The sequence below is a fragment of the Aedes aegypti genome, chromosome 3 (assembly GCF_002204515.2).
Source record: "Aedes aegypti strain LVP_AGWG chromosome 3, AaegL5.0 Primary Assembly, whole genome shotgun sequence".
Classification (NCBI taxonomy): Eukaryota; Metazoa; Arthropoda; class Insecta; order Diptera; family Culicidae; genus Aedes; species Aedes aegypti.
Window position 1 is genome coordinate 290,689,076 of NC_035109.1, and position 16,936 is coordinate 290,706,011.

At 39.2% G+C, this 16,936-nt stretch overlaps 1 protein-coding gene across 1 annotated transcript; it reads right to left on the reverse strand.

The window, feature by feature from the left end:
- Positions 1 to 1,581: 1,581 nt before the first annotated feature.
- LOC5575280 (U4/U6 small nuclear ribonucleoprotein Prp3) lies at positions 1,582 to 16,857 on the reverse strand. Its single transcript, XM_001661830.2, has 2 exons — positions 15,348 to 16,857; positions 1,582 to 2,522 (listed from the first exon to the last, which is right to left on the reverse strand). Exons 1-2 carry the CDS (start codon positions 16,582 to 16,584, stop codon positions 1,771 to 1,773), a joined length of 1,989 nt encoding a protein of 662 aa, XP_001661880.1. The 5' UTR covers positions 16,585 to 16,857; the 3' UTR covers positions 1,582 to 1,770.
- Positions 16,858 to 16,936: the final 79 nt, after the last annotated feature.

Genomic DNA, 16,936 nt, shown 5'->3' on the forward strand with positions numbered 1-16,936 from the left:
TATACGTCAAAATCGTAGAACATGATCAAGCAAATCGTTCATTTTACAGGGTAAGTATCATTGCGCACCTAGTTTCCGTAGCCTACCTTAATCAGTTTTTTCTCAGATTTGTGATGGTGATTTCAGAATTCAAAACGAGCGGTGCTTTAATGGGAAAAACGGTTTTCCTGACTAAATTCAAGATGGCGGCTAAATTTAAAACGGCCGTCAAAGTTTGTTTAGCTACAAATGAAAGATACATCCTTTCTCTACACGATGCCACTAAGTTTGCTATGTGCTTGAAGGGAAATATGAGATATATTACGTGAAGAAATACCTAAGATTTATCGAAAAATGTTTTTTTTTGCAAACTGTTTAGCTAGTTGGCGTACACCAATTTGCGAAAACCGAAAGGGGTGGTCCTCAGCGAGAATTGCTTATTTATTTCGGACTTTTCCGACTATTGCCTCTTCCATTTTCCCACTTTCTTTAACTATTATAACCTCCCTTTTCATCTCACATCTTCCGGGCCCCTCGTCTTCCACCTTTCTTTACCTTTTTCCATGTACGCCCTTTTTGATGGACGCCCAGAACCAAAGTTCTGTTATAGGAATCCAGAATATGGTGTTAGGTTTGTTGAGAGAGAGTGGCTTTAGAGGAAGAACCTGCTGTTCCATTCCATTTCACTTATCTCTTCTGCTTCTTTCCGTGTTCTAATGTATTCAGATTTTTTCACGAGTTTAGGGACCGGAGGGAGGAGGTCTTCCATAGTGTTACGGTCCATACAAAATAATAAATTTTCCATACAAAAGCAGTTACGTGGGGGAGGGAGGGGGTCTAAAATTGACAAATTTCACGTTACGTAATATTTGAATCGTCCCTTAGGCTTTGACCATATTCGTGAGTAGTGTTTGAATCGTTGAATCTGTTGCATGCTTTTTAGGTAGTCAGCTCTAGGCTATGGCACACTACATAACCGTTAGAGTAATGTATTGTTGATAATGTCTGGTCGGCCATACATTGCCGTCAATATGTTTTACCTTCGAATAGCTCCCAATCTGTTGAATATATTTGCCGAAGGCACCAACCTTCCAACTAATAACAAAGATGGTTAAAAGAAAAGAAATCTTTGGTTTGAGGCCAAATTGTGTCCACATTTTTTTAAGTTAGCTAGAAAAGGGGTAAGAATCTGGAATTATGTTTCATCCAAGGATTATAAGACCAACCAACCGCAGTTACTTTGAAATTTATTTTAAATTGATTGATCTACTAGTCTCCGAATTGTGGCCATTTAAAAATTTAAAATTAATCTCGGGATTTTAAGGGTTAGCGAAAACAAATGTGATCTAAGTCTCTAGTAACAATAGGTGTCGCACTCACAATCCCTCCCTTCCCCAATGACCTAAGGATGAGGCCGCCATTATTGGCTTTCGAATATTTGGAGTTCTCGAAAGTGCACACTGAAGATGACAAGCTCCTCCAAAGCAACATCTATTGAATCCTTGTACAACTTCTATTGTTCTGAAGTTGTACGGTCATCTATGTTCATATTCTTGCTCAGATAAGGTATTTCGGCCTTGAATAACATGTGTACACCAACAATTGCCTAGAATTATCCAAATTTATTAAACCTAGGTTTAGTATTCTCGCGCACCTCGTCAATCATACCCTATATTTTCTTCTTCGCATCAACAAAAACCGTCGAATCGATTTTGAATTTCGAAGAACGCAATCAGAAAACGAAACAATCATCATCAACAGAACTTACCCCTATCAGGAGGAACCCTCAGCTTACGTATCCTCGGACGCCTCCAGAACCGCCCCCGAGTAGGCAAGATCCCAGTAGTGTTCGACGTGGTGCTTCTGGAAGAACTCCCGGGCGCTCTTCTCCATCGGAAAAGATTTGTATTTGAACTCGCCAAAGTGGCGCCTCTGGGCGGTTCCTTCCCAAACCAAAACGCACGAATTGGGCACCTCGTTGCCGTCAGCGTTCTTCACCAAATCCTCCTCCCACTTGATACGATGCAGCATCAACCTCTTGTACTTCTTCTGCTGCTTAGGGCCACCTTCGGCCACCACCACGCAGCAATCCCGGAACAGAATGCACACACCGGTCATGAACAGCTGTTTGGCATTGGTTTCGACCTTGAACTTTTTGGCCTGCTGGTCGTGTAGGTCTTTGATCCGGTACACGGAAACGTGGACCCCCAGCGAGGTGTCCTCCTTCATCTTGCGCACCTTCTTGTCCCGCCGCTGGTCATCCGTGAGCTTCCGGGCGGCATTGGCCTCCTCGTGTGCCTTCTGGCGTTTGGCCATCTGTTCGCGGACGTGAGCCTCGATTTTGGTGGGATCCTGTACCGCTTCGGTCCCAAGGACACGCATCAGATTCGAAATGCGTAACTTCGGTTCCGGCGGGGGTTCCAGCCCGAGGCGAATCTTCTCCTGCTCTTCCTTCCACGCTTCGCGACGATTCTGGCGGCGTAGCTTTTTGCGTTCCTTTTTGGTGAGAAACACTGGCAGATAGACGGGGCGGGATGATTCGTCTGGGGAGAAGAGTAAGAAGAATGTCAGCAAAAGAGTTTCTTGAAAACAGGAACATAGGGACCCCATGCCTAAAACAAAAGAGATTCGAACAGATGCAAAAAGATACCAAACAGGGAGCAAGAAAACTAAACGGAAATCAAGCAGGAATAAATAATACAGCCATTCCATGAGAAACCGATCTAGTGGGTCACCGAATTCCGTGATAATTTGCTATTTTGTTCCTTATCCGAAATAAGGATACACGTGTTTTTTGTTTTTTTTCATTAGGTTGACCATTTCCAAAATAGGGTGACCAAAAAAAAAAATAACTCTAGTTTTACTCCAAATATGTCTTCAGGAGTTCATTTATAGCATTCTTTTCAGACATCCTGAGGAACCTATCAAAAATTTTAGCATAATATGCTTTCAAGAATTCAGTCTGGAATTTTGCTGACGATAGCCCCAGATTTTTTGTCAGAAATTAAATCAAGAAATTCTCAAGGAAATCCTCTAAAAATTCTTCTATAAATTTCTCGAAGAAGTTCACTTAAATTTCCTTTCAAAATCCATTGCTATGAGAACTCAGCCAATATTTTTTTCAAATTATTCCAAGGATTTCTTAGAAATTCCTAAAAATATTTCTTCACAGAATTTACCCAAGAATTGATCCAGCGATGTCTCAAGTGATTTGTCGAAATTAAAAAAAAAACTACTGGCATTTTTTCTGATAAAGTCCGAGACCGTGAGATATTTCTTTAAATAATATTAGAGTTACCTCTAATGCATGGATGTCCAACGTACGGTCCGCGGGCCAAAATGGTGTAATACAATCTCATTGGATAATAGGTTATCAAAGAATCCTGAGCATGAAGTTCTAATAATACTGGGAGGGATTTACGTAGAATTCATAAAGATTCCGTACAAACGTAAAGCAGATCTCTCACAAAATCTTGGACGGGGTTTAAATTATTAAATGCTGGACAGCATTCTTCAGATTCTAAAACAAATTTGCATTGAAATTATTCTCAATTAATTGGGCTGGGCATTCAAGTAATAGGGGAGAGTCCAGTGTGGCTGGACACTAGAACATACATAACATAAAACTTTTCCGAAACCAAGGGTAATTTTAAAAGTTTGGCACCACAATACAATATCTATTGGGCAGTTATTAGGTTACACGACGTTTCTGTCCTCACAGATTATGAAACTCTAATTTCAAACATGTCCTCTAGCTTGATTTTGTACACCAAGAAACAAACTGATTTTGTCGATAAAAGTGTCCAAAACACTAACCAATTTATATGGAGCATGAAAAACACATGCTATATCTTCATTCTATGGTAGGTATTGGTTTGAATTTACATCAGCTGGTTCACTTGTACGAGTTTACTGAATTTAGTGTCCGAGCATAGAGGACACCTAAACATGTATTCATTTTTGTACAAAAAGTAAGACAGCTTTTAAAAGAAAATTTTGAAGGTTTAACGAGCCACATATGTTTTTCTCCGCTTGTTCGATAGTAGATCTTGCAATTAGTAATAAAATAATCAAATAATAAAATAATAAAATAATCAAATAATGCAATTAATAATACAATAAATCAAAGTACTGTTGGAATTATGAGTTTGCAGCAAAAAGAAGGCAAAATTTATGACTAAAACAGTAGAAGTTTGGATGGCAAAAATTATTGCGGCATAATAAAAACAAAAACCCATCGAAAATTGCGTTCATTAGAGTGACTGAAGCAATCGATTTCTCTTTTCGCTGATAACTTGAGCAAATTTATGTTATCGATTGCCACCCTTCTATCAGTTGGAAACAAAAAATTACTAAACAATATAGCCCCAGCCTTTGTATAAAAGGTGAAATTATGTATACCTATAATAATGGTTACATTATACTAAGAAATAATATCCAATGTTTGAAAGAAGGGTAAATTTGTGATAAATATATCAAAATCAACAGTGTAGTCATTCATTCCAATAGCGCAACTCTAAAAAAGCATTAATAATTGAAATAAGGGTAATTTCTGGATAAATAAAAAATAGTATTGGCAACAACTTTCTTAATATGCTTTAGTTTTTTTCAAGAGCATATGATTGTCGAAAAAAATGTCAATTTAGTATCAATTGACCAGTGTTTGGATATCGATCAGAATATGCCGATCGAACCATATTCGGAGAGTGAAACAGTTCGCGAACCATAGCAGTTCGTGGCACATCGCATTCGGAGAGCCCTATGAATGTTAACATTCACTCTCTCGTTTGGTACGTGGCGAGTACGTGCGTTCAAGAGCAGCAACTCTCACAGACTGCAACAGTATCGAGCCATTCGGGTGATTTATGTTTTGCATAAAATTGGTAATAACTTTCATATTTTCTGATAAAGCAGCCTTTAACAACCTAACTGTAATCTATTGGACCATTGAACACCCCTTTGGTTGCAAACATAGCACAGAAAATAAAAAAATATTCGCCTCTGTTTCTTGATCAGAATGAGTGTGGGTCAGCGAATGTTACAAGTGTTGATACACAGTGATCGGGACCAAACAGTGGGTGGTGTGTGTCTGTCTTGTTTTAGTTCATGGCTCGTTATGTTCAACGAACGGTAAATGTCATGTGTGTTGTATGAATGCAGGCGTATAAATGGGATGAAATTATGGCTCGTGTGTCAATGATCGTTAAATTTTCCAGAGCCTGCCATTGACTCCAAAATAAGCCTGATGTCGTTAGATGAATTCAATAGAAACGTCAAAATGAATGTCATCTTAAGAAAATCTTGGGTTTAGACTTAGTATGCCAAACGACCGTTATGCCAAATTATTTTATACCAAACGGCTTTATGCCAAATGACTTTATGTCAAAAGACGTTCCCCATTTTCGAAGCGGGGCAGTATGGACACCCTAAGTAATTTACCTATTTTGGCTGTAAAGACATTGTATGTGCAGTATGCTTCTTAGAGTTCTTAAGCATTTGTTAAACATTGTTACATAATTTGGAAAAAAATATTTTGTTTTTAAAAAAAAGGTTTAAAAAAAGCTTACATTTGGTAGTCACCATCAAGCTAGCGGGGCAAAGTGGACACCCTTATGGGGCAGTATGGACACCCTAACGTTTGTAGGAAAATTCTTCCGCGATCATTCCCAGCACCTCGAAAAATGAAGTACATATTCAGGAAACCATAGTGACAGGTCACTTTGTCACTGAAAACATGAATAAAATTCATTTACGACATTTTTCGTAGAGATGCTTTCAATATTGCCTCCAGGTCAGTTTTTGTACAGAATTGACGGTTTTCAACCGATTTGTGGTTCCGCATCATAATCATTGCATTAAATGCTAAATATTTTTAGATAACATTGTGTTTGAAGTTATATTTCTTTCTCTTTAAAGTGTCAGCTCTACTTTGTCACCCGGTGTCCATAATGCCCCAACAGTACAAGAAATTTTCATATAAGTTTTTTTATGTCTTAAAGTAGCAGAAAAAAAATCTACTTTATTTTTGAATATAGCATAAATAATTGAAGATTCAATCAAGAGCTACATTATCGGTCAACTTGCAGTCATTTGCCTCTGAAACCTTATTCGGTGAGGTGTGAATGTTATAATTTTCGAACCCAATAAAATTATGTTCAATTTTTCGGTTTAAAATCAATGTTTTATACATTTTTTCTGAATTTTTAGTGGATGATTCATTCTTTCGATAGGCAACTGAAATATTGTTTGCATCTAGAGTGTAAAATTATTCGCATGTGCAAAGATATAGGGGGTGTCCATTCTGCCCCGGGTGTTCATACTGCCCCCGACCCCTAGTCCATTTTACGAGACGTTTTTGAACAGCTGATCGCTTATTTTATACATGAAATTTTGACAGAAGGAGGTGTCGTAACGTGTGAAAGTAACAGCAATATCATCAGTGTTGTCGTTTCGTAAAATGGACTATTCTGTCCAGTTATCCAAGTAATACTAACAATCCTGAATTTATTCTTATTGCGCATGCTCAAGTATTATATATTGCTGTTTGCATTTGAGGTGCAAATCTCAAATAAATGAGCTTCAAATGCGGTAAGACAAAACAATCAAAGGACACCTAGCAACGATTACTCATATCACCGACAACCTAGCAATGAAAAGCTATCTTTAACATCGGGTTGCTTGTGGAAAATCTTACCGCGTTTGGTGTTCCCGCATTTGATATTTGCATTTCAAACGCACACAGCAATATTAGGAATGATGATAATCATGCAACAACACCGCTAGCGCATGACGGCTCACCATATTAGGATGTCCGAAAGAACTTGAAACTATTGAGAACCAGAGCTACAGGTCCAAAGCCCTGATAAAGGTGGATGGTTGTGATGACTATGACCGTGGTCATCATGTAAAGAACAAATCTAGCGTAACATTTGAAAAGGGCCTATCTGCAAAACGTAAACATTGAGAAATTCTCAATTGAAGATTCCGTACCATATTTATAATTCCTATTTTAAACCCATTCGCATTTTTACTAGTTTCATACCTGTGTTCGACACCCATTAAAGTCTGTTGCGTGGCCCATTATGTTTCTAATCTCAAATAACACAACAACTCGTAAAAATTGTTGAAATCAAACATCATCGGCAGATAGGCCCTTCTATGAATCTTCAAACCAGTTAGGCCCTTTCAGTTAGGCCCTTTGATTGAACATGGTTTCAGTTAGGCCCTTTTATAATTTGCTAATTTTATTGATTTTTGAATTGGTTTGCACAAATCTTGAAAAATATTTAGCGATTATGTGAAAAAACACTATATAATAGCTAAATATTGGAAATTTTCGGTTGAAGATTCAGTACCATATTGATTATTCCTATTTCAAACCCATTCGCTTTTTACTAGTTTCATACTTGGGGAAGATCCAAAAATGACGTCCATCGTTTTTCGGGATTTCTAGAACCTTTCTACGCTTTTTCCAATACCCAATCCATGCACTATCACATTTTCGTACATCCCCCCATTGGAGGAGGCCCCAATTGATGGACTTTTTTTGGGATAATCCCTTGTGTTCGACACTTATAATGGTCTATTACGTGGCTCACAACGATTTGAATTTCAAATAGCACAACAACTTGTAAAAATAGTTCAATTCAAACATCATCCGCAGATAGGCCCTTTTACGAATTTTCAAACCAGTTAGGCCCTTTTTGAATTTGCTAATTTTGTTGATTATTGAAGTGATTTGCATAGTTCTTCAACAACATTTAATGATTATGTGAGAAAACAACACAATATCATACAAGCTAAATATTGGAAACTATTCTATACAAAATCAGCAACATATTGATTATTGATATTTCAAACCCATTCACTTTTTTTACTAGTTTTATACTTGTGTTAGACACTCATTATGGTTTATTACGTGGCCCAGAACGTTAGTAATCTCAAATAGCAAAACGACTCGTGAAAATGGTTGCATTCAAATATCATCAGCAGTTAGGCCCCTTAATGAATCTTCAAACCAGTTAGGCCCTTTCAGTTAGGCCCTTGGATTGGACATGGTTTCAGTTAGGCCCCTCCAGTTAGGCCCTTTTATTAAACAGAGTTCCAGTTAGGCCCTTTTGGAATTTGTTAATTTTATTGCTTTTTGTGATTTTCATAGTTCTTAAATAAAATAAAGCGAGAGAAAAACAATGTAATAGCTAAATGTTGGATATTCTCGATTGAAGGTTCAGTACCTTATTGATTATATCTATTTCAAACCCATTCACTTTTTTACTTGTTTTATACTTGAGGGCCTTCCTCAGCCGAGCAGTTTAAGTCCGCGGCTACAAAGCAAAGCCATTCTAAAGGTATCTGAGTGGGAATGGAATTCAGATACCTTCAGAATGGCTCGGTCCAGGTTTTTTCGTAATGGAAAATTCCTTTACTTTCCTGAATATAGAGTACCTTCGTACTTGTCACACGATATACGAATGCGAAAATGACAACTTGTCAGAGAAAGCTCTCAGTTTATAACGAATTTGTTTTTGTGAAAATCGCGACTTTTGGAAATTACCAAATAAAAATTATTCAATTTTTTTTTAATGTAATTGATTTTTTTTTCAGGATAAAAAATCAGTTTTTCAACTAACTTCGCATTAAGATTATGATAAAACTAGTAAAAAAGAGAATGGGCTTGAAATAGGAATCAATATAGTACTGAATCTTCAATAAAGAATTTTTATTAATCAATGTTGATTTTCTCACATACCTAATCGATTGATTTTGTTCTAAAACTTTGAAAATCACTTCAATAATCAAGAAAATTAACAAATTCCAAAAGGGCCTAACTGGAACTAAGTTTAATAAAAGGGCCTAACTGGAGGGGCCTAACTGAAACCATGTTCAAGCAAAGGGCCTAACTGAAAGGGCCTAACTGGTTTGCAGTCTCGTAAAAGGGCCTATCTGCCGATGATGTTTGAATTCAACCATTTTCACGAGTTGTTTTGTTATTTAAGATTTAAATCGTTATGGGCCACCTAGTAGACTATTATTGGTGTCGAACACAAGTATAAAACTAGTAAATAGGAGAAAGGGTTTGAAATATGAATAATCAATATAGAACTGAATCTTCAATAAAGAATTTTCAATATTCAATGTTGATTTTCTCACATAATCGATTGTTTTTGTTCTAAAACTTTGAAAATCTATTTAATATTCAATAAAATTAACAAATTCCAAGAGGGCCTAACTGGAACTATGTTAAATAAAAGGGCCTAACTGGAGGGGCCTTACTGAAACCATGTCCAATCCAAGGGCCTAACTGAAAGGGCCTAACTGGTTTGAAGATTCATTAAGGGGCCTAACTGCTGATGATATTTGAATGCAACCATTTTCACGAGTCGTTTTGCTATTTGAGATTACTAACGTTCTGGGCCACGTAATAAACCATAATGAGTGTCTAACACAAGTATAAAACTAGTAAAAAAAGTGAATGGGTTTGAAATATCAATAATCAATATGTTGCTGATTTTGTATAGAATAGTTTCCAATATTTAGCTTGTATGATATTGTGTTGTTTTCTCACATAATCATTAAATGTTGTTGAAGAATTATGCAAATCACTTCAATAATCAATAAAATTAGCAAATTCAAAAAGGGCCTAACTGGTTTGAAAATTCGTAAAAGGGCCTATCTGCGGATGATGTTTGAATTGAACTATTTTTACAAGTTGTTGTGCTATTTGAAATTCAAATCGTTGTGAGCCACGTAATAGACCATTATAAGTGTCGAACACAAGGGATTATCCCAAAAAAAAGTCCATCAATTGGGGCCTCCTCCAATGGGGGGATGTACGAAAATGTGATAGTGCATGGATTGGGTATTGGAAAAAGCGTGACAGAGGGGGTAGAATGGTTCTAGAAATCCCGAAAAACGATGGACGTCATTTTTGGATCTTCCCCAAGTATGAAACTAGTAAAAAGCGTATGGGTTTGAAATAGGAATAATCAATATGGTACTGAATCTTCAACCGAAAATTTCCAATATTTAGCTATTATATAGTGTTTTTTCACATAATCGCTAAATTTTTTTCAAGATTTGTGCAAACCAATTCAAAAATCAATAAAATTAGCAAATTATAAAAGGGCCTAACTGAAACCATGTTCAATCAAAGGGCCTAACTGAAAGGGCCTAACTGGTTTGAAGACTAGTAAAAGGGCCTATCTGCCGATGATGTTTGAATTCAACATTTTTTACTAGTTTTTATGTTATGTTAGATTTAAAACGTTACGTGGCCCAGTAATAGACTATGAGTGTCGAACAAAAGTTTAAAACTATTAAATAGCAATGAGTTTAAAATAGTAACAATCAATATGTTACAGAATCTTCAATCGAGAATTTCTCAATTTTTACGTTATGCTGATAGACCCTTTTCAAATATTTCACTAGGTTCCATTATTCAAGAGAAACACTATACAATGGCTAAATATTGAAAAATATGGAGGAAAATTAAAAACGCATGGAAGGGCCAATCTGATTTTGATGGAAATTTTCAGTTAGGCCCTTTTATGACCAGTTAGGCCCTCTTAGTTTTATCATTTTCAGATAGGCCCTTTTAAATTTGAATAAAATTACCATTAATAATGCATTTTTCATGCCCGTAAGAGTATGTAGGAGTAATTCACGTAAAAAAGTATACGAATAATGAATAATCAAGTTTGTTTACATTTTGCAGTTAGGCCCTTTTCAAATGTTACGCTAGAAATGGACATTGCTGTATCGTGTCAGCACCGAGGAGGCAGCCCCTCTAGCACGATGTAGGTAGCGCAACCCTGGTTAGGTGGCCTATCGAAGACTCTTCACCAACCAAGAAAGGCAAAAGTAGAGCAAACGGATTGATTTTACGGCAACGAATAAAGGGCAACGATTGGATCTTGGAACGTGAGAACTTTGAATGAACCCGCGCGTGTTGGGCTCCTGGCTCGTGAACTGCAAAATGTTGGCGTGAACGTGACAGCTATCCAGGAAATACGCTGGCCGAGAACCGGAGAACGTGAATTCCGAGCGGTGGCCCCATTGCTAACACTTCATCCAAGTACCACATCTACTACAGCGGTGGCGACAGAGCAGAACGTGGAGTTGGATTCATAGTGATTGGGAAGCAGATGAAGCGAATTATTCGGTGGAAACCGAATCTGTGTGTTGAGAATTAAGGGCAAGTTCTTCAACTACAGCCTGATCAGCATATATGCGCCTACGAACGATATGACATGAAGGATGAGTTCTATGAGAGCCTGGATAAGGCCTACGGAGAGTGCCCAAAACGAGACGTCAAGATAGTCATCGGCAACGCAAATGCGCAGATCGGGAAAGAAGATTTCTTCCGACCCGCATTGGAACGGAAAGCCTTCATTCCGTTACCATGATAATGGCCAGCGGCTAGTAACCTTCGCTGCTGTTAGAGGGATGGCAATCAGCAGTACCTACTTCGCACGAAAGAATATCCGGAAACACACCTGGCGACACCCGAGTGGCGATGCCTGCTCCCAAATAGACCACGTGCTGGTTGATGGGCGACATTTCTCAGATGTCATTGATGTCAAGACCTTCAGAGGCCCTAATATAATAACCGTCATCATCTAGACGAGCAGTTGGGAAGAATCAACGTTGCTGGAGACGTCGACAGCCTGTGTAGGGTCCACGAAGTTGTGAAGTGATTGGCACTGGTCAACGACGAAGAAGAAACGACTGGTTCGATGAAGAGTGCCAGAGAGTGACAGACTCAGTGGCGACTCGTAACCTTACTTTCTACCTGTTCTAAAACCCTAAAAATGACTATTTCGTCAAAATTAGATTATAAATTAAACAGTTAATTTTTAAAATCGTCCTTTCTAAAAACTCTCTACTCATTACATGCAATTTTGTTGCTTAAATTCAATAATTTCTATGCAGGGAACAGGTAGATTTGAGGTTAGGGAATCGCCACTGGACAGACTTGAAGAATGTCGCCAGAAGCCGTATGCTTGTGGCCGGTACCCGACAGAACAGAGAGCGGTACAGGGCAGCGAGAGCCGAAGAAAAGCGAATCCACCGCAGAAAGAAAAGGCAGCACGAAGAAAGTGTGGTAGCTGACGCTCAAGAAAGCATGAACCGGAATGATATGCGGAGATTCTGTGCAACGGTCAATGGTGCTCGGCACTATACCGTACCTGTGCCCGCCATGTACAATGATCGAGAAGGGAATTTGCTGACCGATAAAACGGCGGTGGCTGCCAGGTGGAAGGAGCACTTTCAGCAATTGTTGAACGGTGAGAATGGAGATGTAGCGAGGAACATGATGAACATTGAAGATGACGATCAAGCTGTGGACCCCATAGGAGAGGTTAAAAAGGCTATCAGCGAGCTGAAGAACTGTAAGGCTGCTGGGAAGGACGAGATCCCGGTCGAGCTTCTCAAGCACGGAAGTGAGCAGCTTTACCAGTCGATCCACCCAGTACTTCTGAAGGTATTAGAGGACGAAAAATCGCGCATCCTGTTTAACAGACTGAGACCGTTCGAGGAGTAATTCGTCGGCGAATACCAAGCTGGTTTTCCTGAGGACCGTTCGACACCGGACCAGATGTTTAGCTTGCGAACGATCCTAGATACATTCCGGGAGTATAACTTGCAGACTCACCATCTGTTCATTGATTTCAAGGCGGCGTACGACTCAGTGAAAAGAAATGAGCACTGTCGGTGCGAATGTCGGAAGAAAGAATTGCGAAAATAATATTCAGCAGGGAACCAGGTAGAGGTCGGCGGCTTCGGGGAAGACCACGAATACGCTGGCTGTACGCAGTGGAAGAGGACCTGGCGACCCTAAACGTTCGGGGCAACTGGAGCAAATCTCCACTTGATAGATGCAAATTGGTAGCATAAAATCAAAAAAATCTATTCGAGGAACAGGTAGATTTGAGGTTAGGGAATCGCCACTAGCTGTAGCCATCATGGTATCAAGGTAGGTATGATAATCATGCAACAGATAAGAAAATAAGAAAGAGAGAATATAGGGACAGTGATTAGTAATGAGTTGATTATGTAATTTTGTTAGGAAATTAAACAATTTAACAGTACTAATGAGTAGCTCCAAAAGAATTCTTTCACAGCATAGCTGAGCCTTTCGGATAGGGTTACCATCCGTCCTGATTTAGCAGGACATGTCCTGATTTTGAAATTATTTTAAGGCGTCCTGATTTATTTTTCATATTTTCAGTTTTGTCCCGCTTGGCGAATACCTTGGAATGCTAGAGATATTTTGAATAATAAAAAGTCATCCTAATAAGTACTAAAAAACATATTCAAATGGCATCTATCCCGAATTCCATGTGTGTTTTGTGGTTTATAAATCGACTTCAATCGCATAGAAAGTTTGGAATGCGTTATTACCGTATCACAACACCTTCAGGTTCGGTCGATGTTCGACGATTCTGGTGTTGTTAATAGAAACATTTGGGCTCGTATTAAAACAAAAGCCATCATTTTTGGTGTATTTTCACAGAATTCTATTGCTATCCAATAATTAGCTTCAGCACAGATGGAAGCAAACATGGAAACATAAAGCAGTTTCCTATCTTTGTACAATAATTTTATGCATCCTAATAAGGCATTTTCTCATTATTTTGCCATATTTATGGAACTCAAAGAAATATCAAATTAAAAAGTTTGATCCGTGTTGATTCATATAACGGACAGCTTCAAATTCCGGACACTGTACTTTGTATGGTAAACATTTCACAATTCCGGAATTCGAATCAAAGTGTCCGGAATATGAGGCAAAAGTAAGGAAGCGTCCGAAATAAGAATCATGAAAAGTCCACACATTTCTATTTATTTAAAATTATTCATGTTGCGGAATCAAAATCTTTATCCACCATTCGAAAGCTAATTGTTTTGAAGGCTCGATTACGAGGAGGAATCATACATAATGATGCATTTAATATGCTTTCTGATGAGTTATACTTCACTGTGGTCTTAAGTGTCCGTAATATGAATAAAAACGGTACGTTTTCTGCCATCATTGAAGATCTTTTCAAAACACACAATGTGAAATTTAAGTTGAGTTTTTTTCCTGTTTTGGGCTTACTATCATAGCGACCATTTGATTGATATTTTAGTGGAGTTAATATTTATAAAAAACCATGACCGAAAATACAAAAAACAACCAGGACCGCCTAGCATCTCGCACTCCACGAGTTTCTGGTAAGATTTTTAACGAATGTCTCTTAGAATCGTTTTGAAAAAACTATCAGTTTCCAGTAAAAATTTTAGCCAGATTTCTGTCAATAACTTTTATTTTCAGGTAGGACTCTTAATCAATTTCTATCAAGATCCTTAGCAAACTAACACGAGATCTCGATGGAAACTTAACGAAAGTTTTTTTGTAAAACTTTGTGATTCAAAAAATCCAAGCGTAATTCCTTGCATAATTCTTATAAATTCTTTGAAAAAAATGTGAGCGGATATCCAATATATTTTTAGGTTCTATGAAGTATACTTTTGACATTCTTAGGCTGTTTTTGACATTCTCATTATTGTCTACACGGAGCCACTAATCAACCCAACTTTGACTTTTTTTGACGCAATTCGGCTCTTCCGTGGGATAACCCAAATTTGGGTTAACTGACATAAACCTATCAGTAGGTAGTTTCCGTTTGAAACTACTAACAACAGCGATCAATTATCAAAACTCATCGCTCCCTGGAAAATATAATCCCAAGCCTAGGGAAAAAAACACCTGTGCATAGTTGCGTAATAATCTCAGAGGGTTTCTATTTAGCCTCTAAAATTTTGCGCCATGCTTCACTGCAAACGTAATGTAGCTCCTTGTTTCTAAGCAAATGAATGGACCAGGTTGAAAACTATCACCACTGGGAGATAGAGAAGGATCTTCTCTTTATCGTAGCATTGTTTCTTTTCGTTTCCAATGACTTTTAGGGCGGGATCACAAATAATGCGAGATATAAATCGAATGCCGCCTCATGCGGTAACGACAAATAAAAAAAAAATCACAACAAAATAGTAACCAAGTCTCTAAAAAGACATGCTACCAGCCCTGTATATTCAACCTTCCCATAGTTCAACCTAATGTGTTTCTGCTTTTCGTAGAAAACCCTTACATGTTAGACAGGGGTACGAGGACATTGCTCTCCATAATAAATACAAGATATAGAAAAACATACAAAGGGATGTGCGTTTCTTTATCCGATTCTCATGCAGGACGATCATCGTTCTCATGAGGGATTTAAAACTATTAAAACTAGTTTTCGCTCCTTTAACAAGCGCAAAAGAAAAGAGGGAGCGCAATAAAGAAAATACGCAAAACCAGTATTCTGAGAAAGCGAGATACTCACTTGGAGGCCGCATCTGCGTCGGATGTTCGATCAGATTGGTGATGGCCGACTCACGGATTGAGATGCGCCCACTTTTGTCCCGGGTGTTTAGATCGTCCGTGAGGATAACCGAATCCCACCATTCCATCTGTGGCACCTCGTTTGAGTGGGTGTCCGCCTTGGGCGCAATCAGCGCCAGTTTGGTTGCGGAGCTGATGCCTGTTTTACGAGCGATTTGAGAAATCTCGTTCTGCAGCTTTTCCAACTGGGATTTCATCCGGAGCCGTTCGGCCATCTGTTGGAACTTGCCCGGTTCGTGGAACCGGAGCGCTCGCTTGTTTCGTACGGCCGGTTTAACAGTGATCCGGTCATCGAAAAAGTGGGCCTCGGCGGATTCTTCCTGTTGGTGGTGTTTCTCCGCTTGATGGATTTTGGTGATTTCCCTCTTCTTGGCACGGATGTTCGCTTTCAGAGTGGGGGTAAGCTTCGGCACTTCCACGGCTTGGCCACTTCCGTCCACGGTTCGTCCCTCAGCATCCAGGATCAGCGGTTTTGGCTTGTCTTGAACAACCGGTGGCAAAACAGCCGCCAGTGTACCGGACAATTTCGCACGAATCTGTTCCTGCAGCTGTGCAATCTTTCTGGACCGTTCTAAATCGACAGGCGGAGGAACGACCGTGTCCTGGGAAGCGGTAATCTTCGCGGAAACGGCCGCAGCAGCCGCCAGAGCAGAAGCCGGAGGAGCTTTGGCCGCTTTTATCGATTCCAGCTTCTTCTTGCGCTCCTCAATTTCCCGCTGAGCATTTTCCATCATCATTTTGATCTGATTGGAAGAGAAGTTCTTGGACATCTTATCGTCCTTGGAGCCCTTATCTTCCGGTTCCGCCTTCGAACTTCCATTTCCCTCCTTTTTTCCTTTCTCCTCCACCGGAGCTTTCCTCGTCTCGTCTTCATATTTGGTCTTTACCTTCTTCGTGTCCCGTTCCCGACCGTCCTCTTCGTGAGATCTCTTCTTGGACCGATGGGAGGACTTCAATCCGTCCAGTAAATCCTCAACCTTATCCGACAACCGGCTGGCTCTTTTGCTTTCAACGAATGACGACAACTTATCGATCAACTTCCGCCGATCGAAGCCACTGTGCAGATTACTCTCTATAGTGGACAGTACTGAGGAATCCGAACTCCCCAGCACCTTGTACACCAGTTTGTCCAGAGCTGGGCGGATGTCCTCCAGCTCTCGGCGCGACAGATAGGACATCTTTTTTTTTCTAGGTTAGAATCTATCCTCCGACTGCGGGGTAACTATTATCAAACATTGAGTCTCTAAGCTCCAAGCATAGAATTTCACTATTTCCGCTATTCAAACTTAAAGCACAACATTGCTACTTTGCTACACTTATCACTAAACATCAATTAGATTATTAATAGCAAATTGAAAACGTTTGAAAGTGTTATTTTCCTCTTTTTGGAAAGAAAATTAGCGCAGCGTTTCACTTCGGCGACGTCTCACTTCGTTTATATTTTTTCGTTTGACAGCTGATTTGCCAGGGTCGCACTCAGGCTTTCGTTCTGTGAAAAATGTACCGCAAATGAACTCAGGCACAGACCTA

What these genes read in the sequence shown, in the direction of transcription:
- LOC5575280 (XM_001661830.2), bottom strand. Translation starts at nt 16,584, where the DNA reads ATGTCCTATCTGTCGCGCCGAGAGCTGGAGGACATCCGCCCAGCTCTG. An exon ending in GACGCAGATGCGGCCTCCAA is followed by an intron (nt 2,523 to 15,347) that starts GTGAGTATCTCG and finishes TCTTCTCCCCAG; the next exon opens with ACGAATCATCCCGCCCCGTC.